The sequence below is a fragment of the Silene latifolia genome, chromosome 2 (genome assembly GCF_048544455.1).
Source record: "Silene latifolia isolate original U9 population chromosome 2, ASM4854445v1, whole genome shotgun sequence".
Classification (NCBI taxonomy): domain Eukaryota; kingdom Viridiplantae; phylum Streptophyta; class Magnoliopsida; order Caryophyllales; family Caryophyllaceae; genus Silene; species Silene latifolia.
The window spans coordinates 165592135-165617357 of NC_133527.1; the positions used below are offsets into that span (position 1 = coordinate 165592135).

The 25223-nt window shown below is 39.4% G+C and overlaps 2 protein-coding genes across 2 annotated transcripts; both read right to left on the reverse strand.

The window, feature by feature from the left end:
• Positions 1-245: 245 nt before the first annotated feature.
• On the reverse strand, positions 246-2709 carry LOC141630957 (F-box protein SKIP23-like). The gene is made up of 2 exons (XM_074443690.1): positions 1350-2709; positions 246-831 (listed from the first exon to the last, which is right to left on the reverse strand). Exons 1-2 carry the CDS (start codon positions 2664-2666, stop codon positions 793-795), a joined length of 1356 nt encoding a protein of 451 aa, XP_074299791.1. The 5' UTR covers positions 2667-2709; the 3' UTR covers positions 246-792.
• Positions 2710-4779: 2070 nt separating this feature from the next.
• LOC141643280 (F-box protein SKIP23-like) lies at positions 4780-6981 on the reverse strand. Its single transcript, XM_074452362.1, has 2 exons — positions 5609-6981; positions 4780-5276 (listed from the first exon to the last, which is right to left on the reverse strand). Exons 1-2 carry the CDS (start codon positions 6911-6913, stop codon positions 5145-5147), a joined length of 1437 nt encoding a protein of 478 aa, XP_074308463.1. The 5' UTR covers positions 6914-6981; the 3' UTR covers positions 4780-5144.
• Positions 6982-25223: the final 18242 nt, after the last annotated feature.

Below are 25223 nucleotides of genomic sequence, written 5' to 3' on the forward strand. Positions count from 1 at the left end.
CGGATTGATCGCCGTGAATCTAGGTAATTTCTCGAGCGATATCTCGTATTGGTAGAGCAAAACCCGATACAACTCGGCCGAGATTTTGAACCATGGAAGAGGAAGGGGCGGAATCAAGGGTGCTAACAGCAGTGAAGCTCCAGCGATGACAACATTTCAAGTTTCAGTTAAAAACAAGGCTCGTAAATTATTCATTCATGTTTTAACAGACTAAATCCGTCTTTTTGCCCAAAAAAATCACGAAATTAGTAATTAAATCGCCAAAAATTTCATAGCAAGTTAAGTCCATCATCTAGACTTTGTAATTGGGTATGGAATTAAAAACACGTCCTCATTACATTACACTAATAATTTATGTGAATGAGCAAAGCAGAAGAACAGAAGACTGAATTTTGGCCCTCCTCAATTGCAGCTGCTGAAGCAGTATCATCAACAGTTGAAGCCAATAGAAGCAGAGGAGAAAGTGTAGTAAATAGCTTCTACATGAGCTACTCTAACAGTTGGCGAGTACAATTCATAAAGCAATATGTATTAAACATGACCATGATCCAAGGTTCAAACAAAACATGACAAGCGAACAGTTTTCAGAAGCAAAAAGGGCTGATAGACCGCATATACCCAAAATAACTACTGTACAAAAAATATGATAACAAAATCATCATTTGCCTAGAGCCTTCTTCTCGTCGAGTTTTCAACATACAACCTCTTTGAAATAATCATCTTAGACTTGGTTCCCCCGCCTTTTGTTCTAAGACTTCTAACCAATCTAGTTTGTGTCTTCGGTCTGAGCTGTTACCATTGTCGATTCCACCAAGGTCCTCTCTGACATTGCTGTTAACAATACATGTTTTCAAGTTAGCCCTAATTTACGAGGTCAAATGGTCATAACATTACCTCACTGTCTTACTGTCCCTCAGAATACAACGGTTAGATATACGCAACCTTAAATCCCATTTCTACATGCCTTGTAACAATATAGCTGTGTGAAAAAAATGCATTGGCGGAACCAGGGAATGTTTTTCTTGGGTAGCACCCCATACTACACCTCTAGCTCCCCCCATTGTCTACAAAATTTGTTTACATTTGGTTTTGACACAGAGAGAAAGGAAAAATGAGAGGACCAATTAGACAAGTGGACAAATTAAGTGCGGAGGATCAAATTATTCATTAAAAACATTCCCAAAGTAGAAAATTAATTAACTTAGACACTACAAAATGGACTAAGTAAACAAATGACAGGAACCGAGGGAATACAAGTAATTAATGAACAATTTTGATGTATTCAGGTGCATTTCAACATATTCTGCAAACATCAAGCCATAAAGTATTGAAGTAAAGACGGATTATACCTGTTCAGCTAGCCAGTCATCCGTATCAGATGTCGAGAGCCATCTGGGAGGTGGCCAGAACACATCTCTATAAGCTTGATTTAAGTTTGCAGGAAAAAATAGGACATCCTCAAAATAATACACATCAATACTAAGTCGACCCTTGGGTTCCATCATCAGTTCCAAGTCACTATCGTAATCATCCCAATCATGATTCTTAATACAGGAAGTAGATTGACAACGTACACGGAAAGAATCTGTACTATGGACCACAATGCGGTTACCCTTCCATCCAATGAAATCGCTCGCTTGAGCAAAGAAACAGCAATCAGGAGCCATAAACAATATCTTATCTTCCCCAATCGACTCAAGTTCCTCCCAATTGTTCTCCACGTGGTTCATCCTATAAATTCGTAAACCCATACTCTTATTTTTTAAACTTGGCCGACTAACCATACCTTTTCGAACCAGGTATAATTCACCATTCGATTCAAATAGACGGCTTTTTCGTTCAATTGGAGAATAAAACCGGTCTTTCACAATTTGCACCATTTTGAAACGATCACTACTTGCATTATCAACCCTATCTATCATATAAAGTATCCCATATCGATCGATGGCATAAACCTTCCCCTTAAACATGGCAATATCATCAAATTTCCTAGCCTTCAAAAACACTTGTTGAACCTTCTCAGTACCAAGATTAATTGCCGCGATAGACCCGGCATTGTACAACACAAAAGCAGTATAATCGTCAATTGTAAGTTCGCGTTTACAATCATTAGGATTAGCCAACAACACCACCTTATGCTCTTCCTCAAAGAGATAATTAGGTTCGTCATCAGACCTAAGGGAATATATTTTCCCCATTTCCTCGACTTCGAAACGAGATAAATCCAACAACTTAGGAAAATCCCAAAGCCTTTCTTTGACGACAGACCGTGAAAGCGGCTTTCTAAGAAAGACTTTACCAGGGTTAACCTCCTCAATTGTGACTAACCAAGGTGACAACTTTGGATTAAAAATGGGTTTAACTAAAAAAATAGAACTTGTCACTAAAATCAAGGAAGTGGTACGAGGTTTTTCACCGTATAAATCTGCATACTTAAAGGAAGCGCCTTCCTTTAGAAGAGGAGGGTTGGTGGTTCTGAGTTTATGGGGTAAAAGTGTGGATAATACTCTTTTATTAGAGAGGAGAGACAGCGAGACGCATCGGCGCCACTCCTTGCAAACAGATCGAAAATGGAGGATGTCGTGTCGGTTTTCGAGGCGGTCGACGATTGGTATTAGTAGCTCCTCCGGCATGTCTGCCCAGGAGACGTTCCTGCGACGACTCATTTCTTCTATGTACTAGGGTTTAAGTTTGTGGGTAAATTGAGGTAGTATGGATTTTTGAAGGTATTTAGGATGGTCATTTTATAGCTCCGATTATGAGGTTTTGGCGCCAATTTAGTATGTATGTTTGGCGGGAAAATTAAGATGTAAGCAATTTGTTTTCCCGCCAAAAATGTTGGTGTTACACTTTAGAAGTTAAAGTTGTGAATATTTCCAATGTGAATTGGGAAATTAAAATGGGGGATTTTAAAGTTTGATAATAAAAAAACACAAATTCTCATTGAAGACATGACATATCCGTCACAAGCTGAAGACGGATACCATTTTACCTCACAATGTACCCACTTTTTCTCTCTCTGCAACACTATTCATGTGGTCCCCTTTCTCCACTAACCCATTTTGTTACCATTTTATCTCACAAAATATCCGTCACAAATGGTAACCCGTCACAAGCGAGACCAATTGATAAAAAAATACGTTGTTTATAATATTGTAAAACTGTCCTGTACAAGTTCTATGCATTTGAACAAAGTCATAGTTAATTGTAAAGTAAAAATTCATGAAATTAATTCTCAATCTGTAGTATTTTTTAATTTTACACGGTATCAAGTACTGATTTGATTTTCATTCTCATCAATGTTGGTTGTTTGTTCACCACGGATAGGATCAATAACGCTTCGAGATTGATATCGTGGATTCGTGACCCATGTTCAATACCGTTAAAGTTACTTATCTAAATAACGAAAACCTAGCTTCTCCACAAAGAAAGTTGCATATAAGAAACCGGTTCGAGAGTTGCTAAGAGATTCAGCAGATTTGGTCTACAGGAGGTGCAACCATCTTTGCTTGTAGACCTGTCAAAACTCGACCCGACCCGAAAACCCGACCCGACCCGTTTTCTTAGGGTTACAAACCCGGTTTTTCGACCCGCGACCCGTTTGACCCGAACCCGAAATGACCCGGTATTTTAGGGTCGAGACCCGACCCGAACGGGTCGACCCGTTGGGTCAAGGGAAAATCATAAATTTTATTAAAAATATTATTATTTATATATTATATTTGAAAATATAGTTAAAAAATTATTTTTTTATTACTTAAAATTAAAAATTCAACTAAAAAGTCAATTTTATATAACTTTTATAATATTTAATAATAAAATAATTATTAAAAAAACTTTATTTTAATAATTATATCAATATAATTATTGTATATGATAAATATGACTAAAATAATAATTTTAAACATATTTTAATTTTTAAAAATATATTTTTAAAATTAAAAAAATCGTTTAAAAAAGGCGTTAAAAATTATTTCTTGACCCGTATTCTGACCCTAACCCGACCCGTGACCCGTATGACCCGACCCGTATCTGACCCGACCCGTATTCTGACCCGACCCGCCCGACCCGTTTGACAGGTCTATTTGCTTGTGTCTTTAACGCCCATGTTAAAAGGCCATCACTCTCTACTACATGCTTTTGCATTACGTTTCAAAACTCCCATATTTTCTCTAAACACTACTACAAAATGGGTCTATTAGAACACATTCTATACAACACTCTTAAGAATTGTTGCATTTTAGATTCACTTTTGAAAAAAGTGTTGCACCTAGGGGTGTTCATCGGTCTGGGATAGTACTGGACGGGACCAAAGTCTGTGTATCAAAGACCGGACAAACAGTAATGAAAATACTTATCTCAGTCGGTGGAGTTACTATTTGTTAGAAATGTCAGTTGTTTGATACCTGTTCAATGCAGACACGCTTTTAATTTGATGTAAGAAAAAATTGTAGCGATATATGAAGTACAATTTGGTGTTTGAATATTTGGTAGATGTAGTTAGCTGGATAATTTATCAAGATGGCAAAGCCTCCATTACATTGGGTAAATGCACTTGTTACATCTCTTGATTGAGCTTTGATAATTATGTTTGGATGGTTCAGTTGGTCCTGAAAGTAGTAACAAATGCAGTTGGAGATGGCAGCAGTGAACATTTAAGGAGTTGAGTACAATTCATACAACATTCGGTCTTTAAACATGGCCATGATCCAAGGCTCACACAAAACATGGTAACCAAACAGCTTTCAGAGCAAAAACAGTTGATAGACAACGACATATACATGTCAATGACACGCTCCCAAAATAACAGTTAATATAGATCTTGTACCCAGTTGTATGCTCTAGAACTCGAGCTATATAATAAAGTTTTCGAGTTTTGTTTTAAAGAAGTCCAGTTATACCCTAAAATTTATGAGCTACTCACTTAAACATAAAAAAAATTAACTTTAAGAAAGCTAAAAAAAATTACACATAAAGCACGATAAGATATAACTTGGTTGTATGATGCTATTATACCACTTGAGGTATGATGTTATTTGTGCCAAAATAACCAAGCTACAAAAGATACGGTACTCATACTCCGTATTAGATTTTAGAAATATCGCTTTCCTAGAGCCTTCTTCCTGCTCCGATTTTTGAAACAATCATCCTAACTCTCCCACCATCCTTTCTGACCCGCCTTCGATCCTCAACCAAGAACTTTGCCCTTGTTCTTTCACTTTGAGTTGTGAGTTGTGACCATTGCAGTCTAATTCAAGGTCCTCTCTGACTTTGATCTGTAACCATACATAATACATGTTAAGTTAGCCCTAAATTCTGTAGTCAGATGGCCGATAACAATATCCCATTGTCGTATTAGCACTCAGAATATGGTGCTTTAGATATACGCGACCTTACCCCTCTAACTACATGGCTCATAATAATGCTCAGCTGTATAAAATAGGTTGACAGAGATTCAGAAATTAACATAATTGGGTGGCGACCCATACCAGACCCCTACTCCCCTAGCTCCGTTACTGTTAACAAATTACGATACAAGTAACGGAAGTTTAATGAACTAGTCTGCAACCATTAAGCCATAAAGTATCAAAGTAAAGGCGGATTATACCTGATGGGCAAGCAAGTACTCGGTATCAGATGTTGAGAGCCATTCCGGAGGTGGCCAGAACACAGCACAGTAACATTGATTACCTTCTACAGGTAAAAATGTGCAATCCTCAAAATGAAACACATCAATAGTAAGTTGATCCCCATCTCTCGGCTTGACAGGAACGTAATAATCCCGATCAAAATCATCAGAATATTGTACATAGGAAGAAGATTGACACTGAGAACGGAAAGAATTCCGCTTATGGAGCACAGCGCAATTGCCCTTCCATCCAATGAAGTCACTGGTTCGAGCAAAGAAACAGCAATCAAGCGCCACAAACAATATCCTATCTTCCCCAATCGACTCCATTTCCACCCAATTTTTCTGGTCGTTGTTCATCCTATAAACTCGAATACCCATTGTCTTCTTTTTTAAACGAGGCCGAGTAACCATACATTTTCGAACCATGTACAATTCACCACACGATTCAAATAGACGACTCTTTGGTCCATCTGGCGAATGTAATGAGTCTTTCACAATTTTCACCATCTTGAATCGATCACTACCAGTATTATCCATCAAATAAAGTATCCCATACCGATCAATCGTATACACCCTCTCCTTAAACAAGACAATATCATCAAACTTCCTAGCCTTCAAAAACACTTGTTGAACCTTTTCAGTACCAAGATTAATTGCCGCGATAGACCCGGAATCATACAACACAACAGCAGTATAATCACCGATTGTAAACTCGCTGTTACAATCATTAGGATCAGCCAACAACAAAACCTTATGTTCTTCCTCAAAGAGATGATTAGGTTCGTCATCAGACCTAAGTGAATATATTTTCCCCATTTCCTCGACTTCGAAACGAGATAAATCCAACAGCTTGGGAAAGTCTCGAGGCATTTCTCCAACTTCAGACCGCGAAAGCGGCCTTCTAAGGAATACTTTACCAGGGTTAAGCTCCTCAATTGTGACTAACCAAGGTGGCAACTTAGGATTAAAGACGGGTTTAATTAAAAAAATCGAGCTTGCGACTAAAATCAAGCAAGTGATAGGAGGTTCTTCGCCATAGAAGTCGGCATCCTTAAAGGATGCACCTCCCTTTAGAAGAGGAGGGTTGGTGGTTCTGAGTTTGTGGGGTAAAATTGTGGATAATACTCTTTTATTGGAGAGGAGAGACATCGAGACGCAACGCCGCCACTCCTTGCAAACAGCCCGAACATGGAGGATGTCGTGTCTGTTTTCGAGGCGGTCGACGATTGGTATTAATAGCTCCTCCGGCAAGTCTGACCAAGGGACTTTCCTGTGACTCATTTCTAGTAAGGGTTAAAGTTTGTGGGTAGATTGACGGTCTTTTGTTAAAGGGCGTCGTTTTGATGATTTTGAGGTTTTGGCGCCAATTGAGTATGTATGTTTGGCGGGAAAACTAATATGTAACCAAATTGTTTTACCCGCCAAAAAGATTGGTCATCGAGGGACGAGGGTTACAATGTCTAGACCTGGCCTAACGGGTCAATGGGTTGGGTTCGGGTCGGGCCGATTCGGGTTGTGTTGGTTTGGGTCTCGCATTGATTTCGGATTAATTCGGGTCGAAACGGGTCATTTCGGGTTTCAGGTCCGTTTTAGATTTGTTGGTCAGGTCTGTTTCGGGTCAAGCGGGTCGGGTTGTTTCGAATCGGGTCATTTTTGGGTCATGAATATTAGAGAAATATAGTCATTTCAAGTCTTTTCGAATCAAATAGAGTTATATTTTGACGGGTCATTTTCGGGTTTAATGGTTTGGGATCGGGTCATTTTCGGGTCGGGTTAGTTACGGGTCAAGAAAGCTCGTGTCATGTTCTGGTCGGGTCGGGTCGGGTCAATTCGGGTTTTCGGATCACATTCAGGTGATATAGTTCGGGCCATTTCAAATCTCGTGTCAGTCTTTTTGGGTCGGGTTATTTTTGTCTGGTCTAGTTACACTTGGAAGTTGAAGTTGTGAATATTTCCAATGTGAATTGGGGAGTTTTAAGTTTGGTTAAAAGGGTTTGTAAAATCAAAAATTCTCATTGAAGACGACCATATTCATCACAAGATAAAGATGGATAATGTCTCTTTTACAATATGCAAGTATCACTATTTATGGGGTGCTCCATTTCCCCACCACTTGTCCTCTCACTTGCCTTATTATGATAAAATTACTATCCGTCTTCAGCTTGTGTCCATCACAAGCAAGACGCTTTGTTGTAAAATGGTCTTATAATAATTTATTACTCATATAAATTGTTTGCGAATTATCAGAATATTATGCTTAAACACTTAAAAACTAATTTTATAAGGGTAGTTACGTACTTACCATAACAATATATGGAGTTTATTACGATAATGTTATTGTAGCACCGTCTTGCACAAGTGAATTTAAACATCTGCAAGTCTTCCATGATCTTAAGCTTAGGACGAGTCAAAGTACAATAGTACATACCACTTATTTACATACAAATGGATAGAGAAAGATAATATATTTGTCTTATATATGGGGGTGTTTGTTTCGCGCATGGGTATGGGTTTGGAATCAGGAATCATACCTGGGTGGTATGGGGTTGGAACTTCATTCCTCGTACTTTGTGTTTGTTTCAATTGTAAGCGGTATGGGATTGAAAGTAAGTTAAAGTTGAAATATGTAAAATCTAATAATTTAAAGGATTATTTCATGGGAATAATCCATTCTTTGGATGCCCTGCAAATAATACTCTATCCTATCAATAATTCCAATTAAATCCATCCTATACACTATTCTTACCATAACAAACTTACTCAAAATTATAACCGGTTACCATAGGTAACCTTGCCTTTCCTCCTTATTTAAGTATTTTTCAACAAATTTCCTCCTTATTTGTACATCTCCTCTTATCTTTCTTCAACTTCTCATAAGCACACGGCAGAATCATCTAGTCTTCCACACATCCATGAGGGCTATGACACTCTATCAAAGAAATAACTGAATTCCAAGTCACCAAATTCTTCTACGGCATGTCATCAAACACTTGAAGAGCTTCATCAACACACCCATGTCTACCAAACAACACAATCGAAGCAGTCCCCGCATAAGGATCCCCATAAAACAAGCTATTCTTCACCACTAACCCATAAACAACACACCCTTTCCTCAACTCCAATCTACGACACGGCAACAAACCACCAAATATAAACTTATTCTGTCTAAACCCATAACCCCACATACCATAAAACACTTCCCAACTTCCCTTCACCTACCCGCTTCTTCTATACCCACTTATTATAGCATTATAAGACACGACATTTCTCTCAGACATTTTATCAAACACCTTCCGTGCAACACCAATCTCGTCAAAACTCATATACAACGATATATACACCATTGTTAGTGAAGTAAATGAGGTTGTCTTGTAAAGGGTCCAAGTGTAATATTGAGCGAGTGAACGACAAGTAATGCTTTGAGGGTTCGAGATTGCGCGAATTTATCGAGAATTTTGTGGAGATGATGAGCACTGGGTAAATGTTAATCGGTTGAAAATAGATTAAATTGGAGGAATGTTGAAAATTTGGCCAGATTGAGCTTCATTTGATGGTGAAGTTGATATAAGCATATACTATGGTGGCCTGTTTTTTTGTGTTTAAAGTATATCGAGCACACCTCAATGCTTTTAACATAAAAATAATACGGGTGACCTGTTATTCAGGTTGCCCGTCTCCTGAGATTGTTATAGAAAGAATGGTGGATAGGATGGATTTAATTGGAATTATTGATAGGATGGAGTGTTATTTGCAGGGCACCCATAGGATGGATTATTCCCATGAAATAATCCTAATTTAAATAATAGTTTTAACATATAAAATCATGAAAATAAAGATTTAATCAAATAATTATATAAAATGTTGCATTTACAATATGTCCTAATATTTATTTTCACATTTTTGTTTATTATAATTTGATACTCATGGGTATCAATCTCATACTCACCTCTCTCATTGGGTATGAGAAACTCATACCTCATGGGGTTTGAGGTATGGGTATGAAACCCCCATATTTGCCAAACAAACACTTGGTATGGGTTTGGCTCATTCCAAACTCATACCTCATACCTTTTGTTTTTGAACCAAACACCCCTAAATGGTATGAAACTTGACTTATCTTAAACTTAAGACGGATAGTGTCTTATATGAGAATTAATGTTTGAACATAATTAACTTTAAAGTGAAAAATCATGAATTTAATACTCTGTAGTACTTTTTAATTCTAAAAGGTGAGCTCTCTAATATCATTTGATAGTTGTTCGTAGAGCTGATTAAGGGCTTGTTTGGTTGCCCATTAAAATCATGAGATCTTAAACTTTCTAGGAAGTGTAAAACCATAATGTTGTTTGGTTGCCAAAATCATGGGAAGTAGAAGTTGCCACATGAATCTACTTCCTCCATTATGTGGGAAGTCACTCACCAAGTCCCCCCTTGGTCATTGAACTTCCCACGTGAATTAACTTCCCACATGCAAACCAAACACTTTTTGGGAATTCACATGAATTGGAAATTCATGTGAACTTGAAGTTCCCGGGAACTTTAGTTCCCTTATGTCAACCAAACAAGTCCTAAGTGCGGGTTGGCCCGTTTGGCTCAGCCCGTTCGGCCCGTTAAAATGGCGGACTTGGACAAGAAAAATCAATAAATAAGGCTCTGTTCTTTTGGACTTAAAGTCACTTAATTTAAGTTCAGTTCAGATCCTATAAGTTCGATTGATTGATTCGAGATCCTATAAGTTGATTCGATTCGAGATCTTATAAGTTCGATTCGATTCGAGATCTTATAAGTTCGATTCGAGATCCTATAAGTTCGATTGATTCGAGATCCTATAAGTTGATTCGGATCCTATACCTCACTTAATTTAAGTTCACTTGAGATCCTATAAGTTCGATTGATTCGATTCAGATCTTATAACTTGATTCGAGATCCTATAAGTTCGATTCAATTGATTCTATAAGTTGATTCGATTCGAGATCCTATAAGTTGATTCGATTCAGATTTTATAAGTTCAGTTCAGTTCAGATCAGATTAGTTTCAGTCCAAAAGAATAGGGCTGATGCGTGTCTAAAATATGATGTTTCACACTCTATTCTACACGCATTTCAGAGCTCAAATGTGCAATATATGCCATTATTTCCCTATTTTCCTCTACTTTCGTGTTTTTGTCTATTATTGCAGAAATATGAAGAATTGAGCGGGAATTGAGCCGAATCCGTCCCTAAGTACTTGACATTGCATTTGACATGAAGTATTGACTCGAGGAATGAGCTTGGTGCGCGTTTCAATGCCTAAAGATAGCAAAAGCAAGGGTGCGTACGAGTTTAGGAAGCAAAGAAGTGCTTCTCGACATTGCAGCCTGATTCAGATGGCTATATCTCGAGTTCTGGACCTGATAATCGAGTGATTCCAATTGGAGGTGAAAGCTTATCCTCTTAGCTTTCCAACGCCGCGTAGAACGCTTGATTTGACCAAGTAACGAAGAAATGGCAGCTGTTTTAAGATCGGTGCGCGCTGCAGGAATCGTCGAATGCTATTCAGACAAAGACTCTTGGTCGATCGACTGGTCCAAGTGGTCGATCGACCACCCCACGGATTCCAGTAGCTACTGTTCGCTGCTACTCAGTCGATCGACTGATGCTTATGGTCGATCGACTGAACAACGGGTCTGACGCAAAATAAAAGATCGAGATTAGAAGCCCAATTGTAATTAGGTTTTCGAGTAGGGTTTTACGTGACTCTGTTATTTAACGTAACCCCTGCCTACCTTTTAATCAATCATTCATTAGTTTAGTTTAGCTTTCGATAATAAAATTTAATTTTCGCATTAAGCTTTGGTTCTTTCCTCTTCAGTTCTTCGTACGGTATTCTTCTGTTTTCTTTGTTAAATTTCATTACTTTAATTCTTTCGTAGTTTAGAATTGCTAGATAGGATCCCAAAGCCAATTTATCGTTTATGTTAATTATTTATTTAATTAATTCAAGTATGAATTCGATCGCTTTGTTAGTTAAGTTTATTGCTGTTATTGTCAATATCATGAGTAGCTAAATCACCATTGCTAAGATGTAGGGGATCTATGGCGTAGATGGCATTAGAATAGGTGACCTCGCATTAGGGCTTGGTCGATCGACTGGCTTATCTAGTCGGTCGACTGAGCCGGTTGGTCGATCGACTGGAGTAGTTGGTCGATCGACTGACTTCGTGTTTGATTAGCATTTTGATTCGTTGAGTGCAATATTTAGCAATGAGACCGAGAGAAGATTTGTTAGATGCTTAGTTTTGACCGACCCATAGATCGAGAGATAGGGAAGGGCATTAATTAACGAATTAAGACGACTAAATTGCTGAGATCGAGAGATAATGTAATTTAGGCTTTTAGAATCACTTTTCAGGGCGAGAGCTAGTATTAGTGAGACTTAGGGATTAGTAGCATAGGCCGAGAGGTAGCTACTATTTAACTTGGACCGAGAGGACTTGTTTTCCCCATCCTTCGCGACCGTATTTCGAAGTTACCTAGGATTATGTGCCATCGTAGCTATAGTGAACCGACCGTCTTAGCATTCCTTTCATCGTTGTTTACATCCTTATTTGCTTTTATTTATTTATTTATTTTATGTTATTAGTTCTAGAATCGACTCAAACCAAAACCCCCATAACTGTTACCGATAGACTGAAACAAAAGCAACTATAACTCCCCCGCCTCTCTGTGGTTCGACCCTGTTACCACTAGCCTAGGTTAGTCTTAATAGGAAATTATAAATATTATTTTTGGTACTCACAACGACGGGTATCAAATTTTGGCGCCGTTGCCGGGGAGGCAATCTATTTATTTATTTGTTTAATTTTATCTGTTTTTAGCCTCAGGGGATTTTTCCCTTGAGGCCGTTTAATCTTTTGTTTAGTGCTGTTTTGATAGGCCTTACAGGTACTACCTAGACAGTTCTAGGTGAAAGACAGTCAAAGGGAAGGCTTGAGTACCTTTGACCCATCACCGATGTCCCATTATATGGAGCAGTGGGTGATGCGCTCTGGGAGATGTGGTTCTGCGAGCACAATGCGGTGTAGTTGTGCCGCCACATCCGCCCTATCAATGGCCACCGCAACAAGATTCCCCTGATATACAAGAAGAAGATATTGCGGAGTTGAAATCTTTGATGGAGGCACTTGCATTCCAAGTGCAAGAATATGTCTCGCGATTTGATGAGCTCGAGTCTGCAGTTGCTCAATTAGCAGCTGAGATGGAGAGAGAAGAGATCGCATGAGCCGACTATATTTAATGAGAATGCTTGTATCACAAATGCAAGAGAGTGATAGATATATGGACGCTCGAATCCATGCGCTGAAGTCACAAATAGCTCAGTTAGCAGCTGAGATGCGAGAAGAAGAGGTTTATCTCGAGAGCGGTTTTTCTCTGAGGAAACCGTGTTGCCCAATGATGAGGATGACTTCTATGACTCGACGACGAGTTCCTATCATATTTCAACGCCCCGCGAAGATTTCAGCCCTATGCAGGAAGAATCACTCGATCGAGTGACTAAAACTAGTCGATCGAGTGATATTTCAGAAGGAAGCCCTCGATCGAGTAGCATTCTTACTCGATCGAGTGGAATGCAGGAGGAAAGTGGTCGATCGAGTGATTATTCTGCTCGATCGACTGAATTGGCCATTGGGAGCTTTGGTTCGTCATTTTGGTTTGATTTGGATGACGAGTCTGACGATGATGAAGGTTACGGTGAACCTCCCCTATTCACGGTAAGTCGGATACACTTGAAGCTGCGATCTACGGGATGGATTCCACTGAGGAGGTTGATGAAGAAGCAGCTGAGACTGTATTTGCTCCTAGCACGGATGAGGTATTACATTCTTTTGTCAGTGATTCCGTGGTTGAAAGCAGCCAACCCGAGGTAGTAAGCGATAATTTCATTATTGCTTGTTTTAACCGTATATTACCTCGTTTACTTTGTGCTCCTTCTTTTAATGCTATACCCTCTCTCATGTGGTCGATTAATTTAAAGATTTTTCACCGTCCTCATCATTTCAAAACTGTTAATCTGAAACGATACCCTACTTTATTGACAATTGCTCCCGCGCTCCTTTATTTTGTGGATAAATTTAGGAGCTCACATAGGAAATTTGTTAGACTTAAATGTTTACATATTTTTATTTCCTATTTCTGTATTCCACTTTGGTGCTACTTATCTTTGTTGTGTGTAGCACATGCGCAGCTATTTGACAAATTCTTTCGCGCGCTTTGAGCTGTTTTGATTGTATTTAATTAGAGAGGCTCGAAGAAAAGAAGGTCGAGCTGGGACCTGACTGAAGCTAGCGCTATCCGGGAGGCAACCCGGCGATTTTATTTTGCTTTTTATTTTATTTCAGTTGTAATAAATGGTTTTTACACCATAGACTATCTCAGTATGCTTGTTTTTGTCGATTCAATGGGCTGTTTTCATTGCGTTTGCAGGAATTACATTGAGGATTACTTGATCGAGTGGTTTTTCTACTCGATCGAGCACTGTAGCTGATGGATTCACTCGATTGAGTGATTAACCCACTCGATCGACCACCTGCAAGATGCAAAGCTACTCGATCGACCACAATTCTCTTCGATCGAGCAGCTTTTGGATGCCCTTTCACGCTTTTGACTTGGATTAGCTTCCTGAGATGGTTTCCCGGACCTTTAGCAACCTCCCATGTTCATGGTCAGTTTGGGGAGGTCCCCTTATTCGCGCATTTTGTGAGTTTTCCGCTTTTTACTCTCTCTTTCTCTTTCAGTTTGCATTTCCTTTCCTTGTTTTGGTACAATGGGGGCATTGTACGGTTTGGTTTGGGGAGGTTATGCATCCATATCTGTGTCTGCATATTGTTTTTAATGCATTTCTGTTATCACGTTTTATTTATGTTTGCATTGTTGTTTATTTTTGTTTAAATGCATAAAATTCCCTAAAAATCAGAAAATTGTTGAAAATTTCAAAAAAATTCACGTTTATTTTAGCATGTAGGTTGAGTCGGAACGGTAGATTTCAATGATGAAATTGCTCTATATTTGTCTTTTTGCTTAAGCCTTGCATTGAATTAATTATCTTATTAGCTTTGTCTTATTGCATATCTACGAGTTAATGTTTAATTTAGCTGAACGAATAGACTTGACCTGAAATTTTGGCAACCTACTTATAATTTCTAAGATTTAGAGCCGTATAAACTGGTGTCATTTGTGACCGGTTTCATGTAGGATTGTGAGTAGTTACTCCTTGCATATCATGTATCATTAATTTGCACGTATATGAAATTCAATTGCTTTTTGCCTTCATACATTCGGGTTAGTGGTTGGTGTCACATGCAGGGAGGTGCTTACATTTCCCTTTCTTTCATTTTACCCATAAACTCCACATTAGCCAAATTTGCCAGTTGACCCTTAGCTACATCCAAATTTAGCCTGCCTTGTCAAGCTAGTTTAGATTGTTGTTTTGCGGTAAATATTCCATTGTATCAAATATTGGCGCATATTCTATTGAATCGGAGTTGGTAATCTAAGAAGAAAAGGAGGATGATGAAAAAAAAAGACGTGAAAAAGAAAAAAAAAATAATGAAAAAATGGAAAAAAGGAATGAAAAAGAAGAAACCGAAGAAATAGAAGAAAATTCGAAAAAAAGGGATGTTGATGAGACGGTTTCTACTCCTATGTTCTATCTTACATAATTTGAGGAGTATGTTCAGTTTGGTTTGGTGAGATTTTGTGCCAATTGAAGGGCATGTGCTTTATTCTATAATTGAGTTGGAAATGGATATGTTTCATATGGTTTTGTTTAGGTACTAGCTTGATCACCTATACCTCCACATTCCCATAACATGTTTTGCCTTTTCTTACCCATGCCTCACTTTACCATATTTTTGTAAGCCCTCGGCTGTGACAGGACCTTGTTTGGTTGGAATGTATGTTTGGTAGCTAGAATTGTCTATCATATTAGTTGCATGCATGTTTATGTGGGTCGTAGTCTAGGTGAGCGACTATTTTTCTTTCTCTCTTACATATATATGTTCACCCTTTGCTTCACGAGAGAAGAGTGACCCGTGAGAGTCCATTGTTAAAGGTCTAGCAAGGTCGACGGTTCAGCTTTATTATAAACATCCTATAACTCGTTTGCATTTGATTGTCTTGCTTTAAGTGTTAGTTTTCTTGCATTAAATTGGCTTAAGTGGGCATTTGTAGCTAGCTCTGAGTTATCTTTTTCCGTTCCTTTAGTTGCATTTTAGTTTACTCGGGGACGAGTAAAGGTTTGGTTTGGGGAGATTTGATACGTGCATTTTATATAGTCTTTTTAGCCTATTTTATGCGCGTATCTCTATGCTTTTATCGTGGTTTTATGCTACGAAATGCCCCGAATATGCTACTTTGGTTTGTTTTGTCTTATTTGCAGGAATGAACCCAAAAGTAGTGAAATCAAGCCTTTTACCATCCTTTTAGCATGCATTTGGAGGAAGAGTGAATTTGGAGCGGGAATGAAGCTATTTTGAGATGCGCATTGGAGTAAGGAAGTTAGGCGAGCCAAGAGAGTACTTCAATTTGCTAGTTCCTGCTTGTAAGAGCCATATCTCGAGTTCTACAACAGATATTCAGGTGATTCCAATTGGAGATGAAAGTTTGTCCTTTTAGCTTTCCAATGCCACCGGAATCACCCTGTTTGACCAAGTAACGAAGAAATGGCAGCCGTTTGAAGTTCAGTGCGCGAAGCAGGAATTACGCGCTGAGAAGTGCTCGATCGAGAACTATTTCTATTCGATCGAGAGCCCATTTGCTCGATCGAGAGCTACTTCTTCTCGATCGAGTGATTAAAGGGAAAGAAGTCTTCGATCGAGAGGAATTGTTCTCGATCGAGAGGAATGCTAAGGAATAATACTCGATCGAGAGCCTTAAGTGCTCGATCGAGCAACAATCTTTGACGGGCTTGGACTTTTTAGTTAATTTCCGTCAATTAGGTTTAGCCAATCCTATTTTCTTATAAATAGGAAGTCATTATGTCGATGTAAACTCTCTCTCACACACTCTATACTCTCCCTTTTCTCTCTGGTTCGAATACACTGCTACTCTTTCTACTGTTACTTTTGTTCTTTCATTTCCGGATCATTTAATTCAGTAATCCTTTCTTCCCTTTTCTCTCCTTTTAATTTAATGTTTATTATTGTTCTTCTTTTATTTCTTGCTTCCCCTTTAATTATGCATAGCTAATTCCCCTTAGTATGTTAGGATTAGGGAAGCCGTGGTAGCATGCTTTAATTGTATTAAATAGATTAGCCTTGCGATAGGAATTGTATTAGGCAATTTAACTGTTATCCGGTCGAATGAATGCATGCAGGAGACCATAAATTTAGTTAACCCCGACCTAGATCGAAAGATTGGAAGGGAAGGCTTGCTTAATTACAATAGGGTATTGCAGTGAGGGCGAAAGTTAAGCTGTTTACGCTCTAGGGCGGTTTAAGGACCGAAAGGTGACGACCATAGCTCTTCTTATCAATAGTCTAATCGCCTTAGTATTCCTGATAGTATGAGATCTGATAGCTGCCACGGTGGACCGACTCCTAGCATACTCCCTTCTCTCTTGCTGTTAATTTCTCTTATTCATTTCCCTTCTTTAGCCTTTTTAGTTTAGTCAACACAATCAATTCAAAACCCCCATTTCTGTGACACCCTGACAGACCGAATTAGACAGATAGATAGCAACTTTGCCTCCCTGTGGAGATCGACCCTACTTGCCGCTGACTTCTGTTAGCAGTAATCTAGGTATTTTATTTTTGGTGTAGAAACGACCGCATCAAATTTTGCAAAATTTGATACCCGTCGTTGTGAGTACCAAAAATAATATTTATAATTTCCTATTAAGACTAACCTAGGCTAGTGGTAACAGGGTCGAACCACAGAGAGGCGGGGGAGTTATAGTTGCTTTTGTTTCAGTCTATCGGTAACAGTTATGGGGGTTTTGGTTTGAGTCGATTCTAGAACTAATAACATAAAATAAATAAATAAATAAAAGCAAATAAGGATGTAAACAACGATGAAAGGAATGCTAAGACGGTCGGTTCACTATAGCTACGATGGCACATAATCCTAGGTAACTTCGAAATACGGTCGCGAAGGATGGGGAAAACAAGTCCTCTCGGTCCAAGTTAAATAGTAGCTACCTCTCGGCCTATGCTACTAATCCCTAAGTCTCACTAATACTAGCTCTCGCCCTGAAAAGTGATTCTAAAAGCCTAAATTACATTATCTCTCGATCTCAGCAATTTAGTCGTCTTAATTCGTTAATTAATGCCCTTCCCTATCTCTCGATCTATGGGTCGGTCAAAACTAAGCATCTAACAAATCTCCTCTCGGTCTCATTGCTAAATATTGCACTCAACGAATCAAAATGCTAATCAAACACGAAGTCAGTCGATCGACCAGCTACTCCAGTCGATCGACCAACCGGCTCAGTCGACCGACTAGATAAGCCAGTCGATCGACCAAGCCCTAATGCGAGGTCACCTATTCTAATGCCATCTACGCCATAGATCCCCTACATCTTAGCAATGGTGATTTAGCTACTCATGATATTGACAATAACAGCAATAAACTTAACTAACAAAGCGATCGAATTCATACTTGAATTAATTAAATAAATAATTAACATAAACGATAAATTGGCTTTGGGATCCTATCTAGCAATTCTAAACTACGGAAGAATTAAAGTAATGAAATTTAACAAAGAAAACAGAAGAATACCGTACGAAGAACTGAAGAGGAAAGAACCAAAGCTTAATGCGAAAAGTAAATTTTATTATCGAAAGCTAAACTAAACTAATGAATGATTGATTAAAAGGTAGGCAGGGGTTACGTTAAATAACAGAGTCACGTAAAACCCTACTCGAAAACCTAATTACAATTGGGCTTCTAATCTCGATCTTTTATTTTGCGTCAGACCCGTTGTTCAGTCGATCGACCATAAGCATCAGTCGATCGACTGAGTAGCAGCGAACAGTAGCTACTGGAACCCGTGGGGTGGTCGATCGACCACTTGGACCGATCGATCGACCAAGAGTCTTTGTCTGAGAATAGCATTCGACGATTCTGCAGCAGCGCACCGATCTTAAAACAGCTGCCATTTCTTCGTTACTTGGTCAAATCAAGCGTTCTACGCGGCGTTGGAAAGCTAAGAGGATAAGCTTTCACCTCCAATTGGAATCACTCGATTATCAGGTCCAGAACTCGAGATATAGCCATCTGAATCAGGCTGCAATGTCGAGAAGCACTTCTTTGCTTCCTAAACTCGTACGCACCCTTGCTTTTGCTATCTTTAGGCATTGAAACGCGCACCAAGCTCATTCCTCGAGTCAATACTTCATGTCAAATGCAATGTCAAGTACTTAGGGACGGATTCGGCTCAATTCCCGCTCAATTCTTCATATTTCTGCAATAATAGACAAAAACACGAAAGTAGAGGAAAATAGGGAAATAATGGCATATATTGCACATTTGAGCTCTGAAATGCGTGTAGAATAGAGTGTGAAACATCATATTTTAGACACGCATCAAATCTCCCCAAACCAAACCTTGCTTGTCCCCAAGCAAGAACTAGACTCGATCTAAAGCCTAATGGAACGAGTTCAATCTCAGAGCGAAATGCAAACTGTTAAGCCTAAACTAATTTAATGCAATAACTAACAATTAATTAGCAATATGAATCATGCAAACGAGTTATGTAGTCGTCAAAAACTGCTGAACCATCAACTATAGAGACTTATCAAATTGGACTCTCGCGGGTCGCTCAAATCACTCAAATAAGCACAGGTGAATAATGTATAAGATAGAAAGAAGTAATTTTGTAGTGACTCTCACCTAACTACGACCTATGAAAACATGCCAGCAATAAAATATGAAAATAATCTCTATAACCGTACATATGCATTCCAACCAATCAGATGACCATGACACATGCCGAGGTATATATGGATATGTGAGGTCAAGGGTAGGAAGGGGCTAAAATGAATTTGGATATGAGGAGTAATAAGCCAAGCTAGTAACTTCAATCCAAACTATAAGCGAATCCCAACTTCAAACTCAATGTAAATGATACAAGACGGTGCCAATTCAAGGCACAAAACTCACAACCTCCATAAAAGTTAACTCCCCAAAGAATATAAATGATAAAATGGGAGTAGAAATCACCAACTCGTAACAAGTGAAGCATGTGATTTTTTCGAACTTATTTTTTTTTCTCGGGATGCAGTCGATCGACCATAGGGAGCAGTCGATCGACCAGCTTCTACAGCACTCGTTTCTCTTTTTTTTTTCTTTTCTTTCTTTTTCGAATCATTTTTTTCTTATTTTTTCTTTTTTTTCAATTCTATTTTTTCTTTCCTTTTCCTTCATCTTCCCAACATTATCTCAAAATGAGCATATAACCAAATCACAATAAAACATTCCCAAAAATACAAGTACTAGCTCGGATAAGGTAGGCTAATTTTAGACTGTAGTTTATGGGACAAAAGAGGCTAAATTTGGCTATGAGGGGTTTATGGGCAAAATAAGAAAAGGGAAACCTCTACCACATGTGTCAACAAACCACAAACCGAATGCATGCAGGTATTAAGCAGATTAAGTTCATATTTATGCACATTTATGTAACATGTCTCATAAGGAGTACTAATCACAATCCTAGATAAACTGGTCATGAATGTCACCAGTTATAAGGCTCTAAATCTCAGAAATATGATGTAGCTTGCCAAAAATCTAAGTCAAGTCTCAAGTTCAGCAAGAAATTTAACGAAAACTCGTAGACTATGCATATATGATTCTACTAATAACATGTCAATTAGCAAGGCTTAGGCAAAAACAGATGCAAATGCAATGTCATCATTGAAATACTACCGTTCCGACTCGACCTATATGCCAAAATAAACGTGCATTTTTTTGAATTTTGAAATTTTTCAATTTTTTTTCATATTTTTGTAAATATAAAAGAAATGAAATAAACAATGCAAGACAAAAATGTAAACGTGAACGCAAGCAAATGAAATGCAACGCAAAACCCTTCCCCAAACCAAATCGTACAATGTCCCCATTGTGCAAAATCATGTAATGAAGAAAAGAGAAATGGGAATTTGCGGGAAAAGGGAAATAAAAACAATGACATAAAGTAAAGACTTGGGAACTCACAAGACGTTAAGCGCAGCAAAGGAAACCTCCCCAAACCAGCGTGAGCTAGGAGGTTTCAGTAGCTAGCAGTGCTACCAATAAGAGTGCCTGAAAGACAAACAAATACCACGCATAAAACCGAGAAAGCAATTATAAAACGCAAAATTATGTGCAGAAATCAGAAATTAAGCGGAGAATAAAGTGAAGGGAATACTCCCTTAACTCTGCAAATCAACCAAACACAGCAGGGGAATGATCGAAAACAGGTACAGCAGCGTAAGGCGGTCGATCGACCATAGCAGGCAGTCGATCGACCAAGTTGACACGAACGAAGCTCAGAATGCGTGGCGATCGGTCGATCGACCAAGTAGGCCTGTCGATCGACTGAAAATCCTGCTGTAAGTTCTGATTTCTTCGAATTAGCTCAATAAATTGAGCTAATAAAGTCTATAAACCTGCAAACGCACAAAATACCGCGCCCAGAATTGCGCAAAACCCAAAGTAACAGTCTAAATGTCTTTAAATCCTAAGCAAACCAAATTAAAGCGAAGTTTCGCGCACACGAAAAACGATAAATAGTCTAAAAATAAATAAAATAGATCAACAAAAACTGCGAAAAATCTCCGACCAAGGCTTCTGCCTACATGAAGTAGCTTCCGCAGTGCTCATCTCGTGTGGACTCCACTCTACTCCGCCTGGAATACTCAACAGATCATCTCTAGCATCTTCCCAAGCGTGGCCATCATCTCCTAGCTCCTCACACTCGAGATCCGACTCCGAAATTTTGACTGGCTCCTTCTTCTTGGGCTCCTCATCCGGCTCCTCGTCAGTGCCATAGCTCAGACATCCCAGACCGCCTCTCTGAACAATGGGCTCCTTCACAGCTGGAGCATTGAACGGCTCCTCCTTCCCCAAACCATTTCCTGCAATATCCAAAACAGAAGAATCTTCCTCCAATTTGCTCCCAATCTGGGGCGGAGGTGTCATAACAGGAATAGGTACAGGCAAGGGAGTAGGAGTGTCAGTAATGACGATATAAGACTTACGAGTAGAAATCGCATTACAAGTCACAGGACACATAGCATCTTTCTTCCTATAAGTCTGGGCAAAACTAATGGACTGCTTCCCTACTTTAAAGGTCAGTATCCTTGAGCCAACATCAATAACTGCACCAGCAATGTGCAGAAAGGGTCTACCCAAAATGATAGGAATATGAGCATCCTCGGGTATATCTAGTACAACGAAGTCAACAGGGAAGAAAAACTTTCCTATTTGCACAGGAATGTCTTCTAAGACTCCTATAGGCTGGACCGCAGAACGATCAGCCATCTGTACAGTCATGTCAGTAATGGCAAATCTAGTCAATCCCAACTTCTTAGCCAGACTCAAAGGCATAACACTGACACTAGCCCCTAAATCACATAATGCCTTCTCGATTGAGAAGGTACCAATATTGCAGGGGACGGAGAAACTACCAGGTCGACGGTTTATGAGTAAGTGTGAGTTAAGTATGAACTAGACTCTTGATTAAATGCATCGACTCCACAACATTCAAAGACCTCTTCTTAGCTAGCAATTGTCTCATAAACTTCATATATGCAGGTATTTGATTAACTAGCTCTAAGAAAGGAATTTGCACGTTAAGACTACGCACGACATCTTTAAATTTATCAAATGTTACCTCATCTTTGGTCGGCACTAGTCTCTCTGGATAAGGGGCTGTCAGAAGTAGCTTTGCCCTCTCTTCTAGGTCTCTCACACGGCATCGTGGACTTAGGTGAAAATCCACTACTTTGTCTTTGTTGTAACTTGACCCATCTTCGACCGTCTCGGGAATGAACCATTAACCATCGTAGGATCATACTTTGGAATTGGAACGAACCCATCAGCACTCGGGTCTTGCCTCAATAATTTCGGAGTGGTCTCATCCCGAAACAAGAAATCCCTCAAGTTATCTGGCATTGGAGGACGAATTGGCTCATCATCAGCAGCATCATCAGTCGATCGACCAGTGTGGTCGGTCGATCGACTGATTTCTTCTTTTCCAGAATGAACAGAGAGATCAGAAGGTATCACTGAGGATCGCGGAGTGGTCGATCGACTAGGTGATGCAGTCGATCGACCGGAGTCGCTGCTGTCCGTCTTCTTCTCGCTCTTTTTCTTCTTTCCTTTTGCAGCAGCCTTCTTAGGTCCATCAAGAGCGGACCCGCTCCTCAGCGTCATTGCATGTACGGTCTCAATACGCTGATTCAGAGAGTGAAATTGACTCGGTATCGCAGCTGCATTCTTGTCTAATGTAGCAATTTGAGATATTAGCTGCGTGATTAAGGCCTGGTTTGCCGCATTACTCTTCTGTACCTCCACCATAAGCAGCTGCACTAGACTTGTCAACTCAGCAACTTCGTTTTTCAACTCTTGCTGCGACGGAGTGGATGGTAATGGGGCTTCATAAGGAGGCTCATATGGTTGCTGCGGTGAAGTAAGAGCGTAATTATACGAATTGTCGAGCTGAAGTTGATGGAAAGCAAACATCTTCTCCTTAGGGTGCCTGCATGCCTCAGACGTGTGTCCAACTCCCCGCGCATCTCTCACAAAACAAAGACCGATGCTCATGAGAACGGAACATGAGTGGACTCTCTGCAAGATCGCAAAAAGACAACACTAAAGAAGAAGGTAAGAACTGCCTCAAGGTACTCAGTCTTCCCTTGAGGCGAAAAACAGACTAAAATGAAAAACAACTAAAACTAGCGCTGCCTCCCCGGCAACGGCGCCAAAATTTGATGCGGTCGTTTCTACACCAAAAATAAAATACCTAGATTACTGCTAACAGAAGTCAGCGGCAAGTAGGGTCGATCTCCACAGGGAGGCAAAGTTGCTATCTATCTGTCTAATTCGGTCTGTCAGGGTGTCACAGAAATGGGGGTTTTGAATTGATTGTGTTGACTAAACTAAAAAGGCTAAAGAAGGGAAATGAATAAGAGAAATTAACAGCAAGAGAGAAGGGAGTATGCTAGGAGTCGGTCCACCGTGGCAGCTATCAGATCTCATACTATCAGGAATACTAAGGCGATTAGACTATTGATAAGAAGAGCTATGGTCGTCACCTTTCGGTCCTTAAACCGCCCTAGAGCGTAAACAGCTTAACTTTCGCCCTCACTGCAATACCCTATTGTAATTAAGCAAGCCTTCCCTTCCAATCTTTCGATCTAGGTCGGGGTTAACTAAATTTATGGTCTCCTGCATGCATTCATTCGACCGGATAACAGTTAAATTGCCTAATACAATTCCTATCGCAAGGCTAATCTATTTAATACAATTAAAGCATGCTATCACGGCTTCCCTAATCCTAACATACTAAGGGGAATTAGCTATGCATAATTAAAGGGGAAGCAAGAAATAAAAGAAGAACAATAATAAACATTAAATTAAAAGGAGAGAAAAGGGAAGAAAGGATTACGAATTAAATGATCCGGAAATGAAAGAACAAAAGTAACAGTTAGAAAGAGTAGCAGTGTATTCGAACCAGAGAGAAAAGGGAGAGTATAGAGTGTGTGAGAGAGAGTTTACATCGACATAATGACTTCCTATTTATAAGAAAATAGGATTGGCTAAACCTAATTGACGGAAATTAACTAAAAAGTCCAAGCCCGTCAAAGATTGTTGCTCGATCGAGCACTTAAGGCTCTCGATCGAGTATTATTCCTTAGCATTCCTCTCGATCGAGAACAATTCCTCTCGATCGAAGACTTCTTTCCCTTTAATCACTCGATCGAGAAGAAGTAGCTCTCGATCGAGCAAATGGGCTCTCGATCGAATAGAAATAGTTCTCGATCGAGCACTTCTCAGCGCGTAATTCCTGCTTCGCGCACTGAACTTCAAACGGCTGCCATTTCTTCGTTACTTGGTCAAACAGGGTGATTCCGGTGGCATTGGAAAGCTAAAAGGACAAACTTTCATCACCAATTGGAATCACCTGAATATCTGTTGTAGAACTCGAGATATGGCTCTTACAAGCAGGAACTAGCAAATTGAAGTACTCTCTTGGCTCGCCTAACTTCCTTACTCCAATGCGCATCTCAAAATAGCTTCATTCCCGCTCCAAATTCACTCTTCCTCCAAATGCATGCTAAAAGGATGGTAAAAGGCTTGATTTCACTACTTTTGGGTTCATTCCTGCAAATAAGACAAAACAAACCAAAGTAGCATATTCGGGGCATTTCGTAGCATAAAACCACGATAAAAGCATAGAGATACGCGCATAAAATAGGCTAAAAAGACTATATAAAATGCACGTATCAAGGGCCTAAATGGGTAACGGACAAAAAAACTAGGCTTGATAGAATAAATGGACGGGCTTGGACAAACAAAACTGCCCATGGACAACCCGTTAGACCCGCTATTAGGCCCTGTTCTTTTGGACTTAA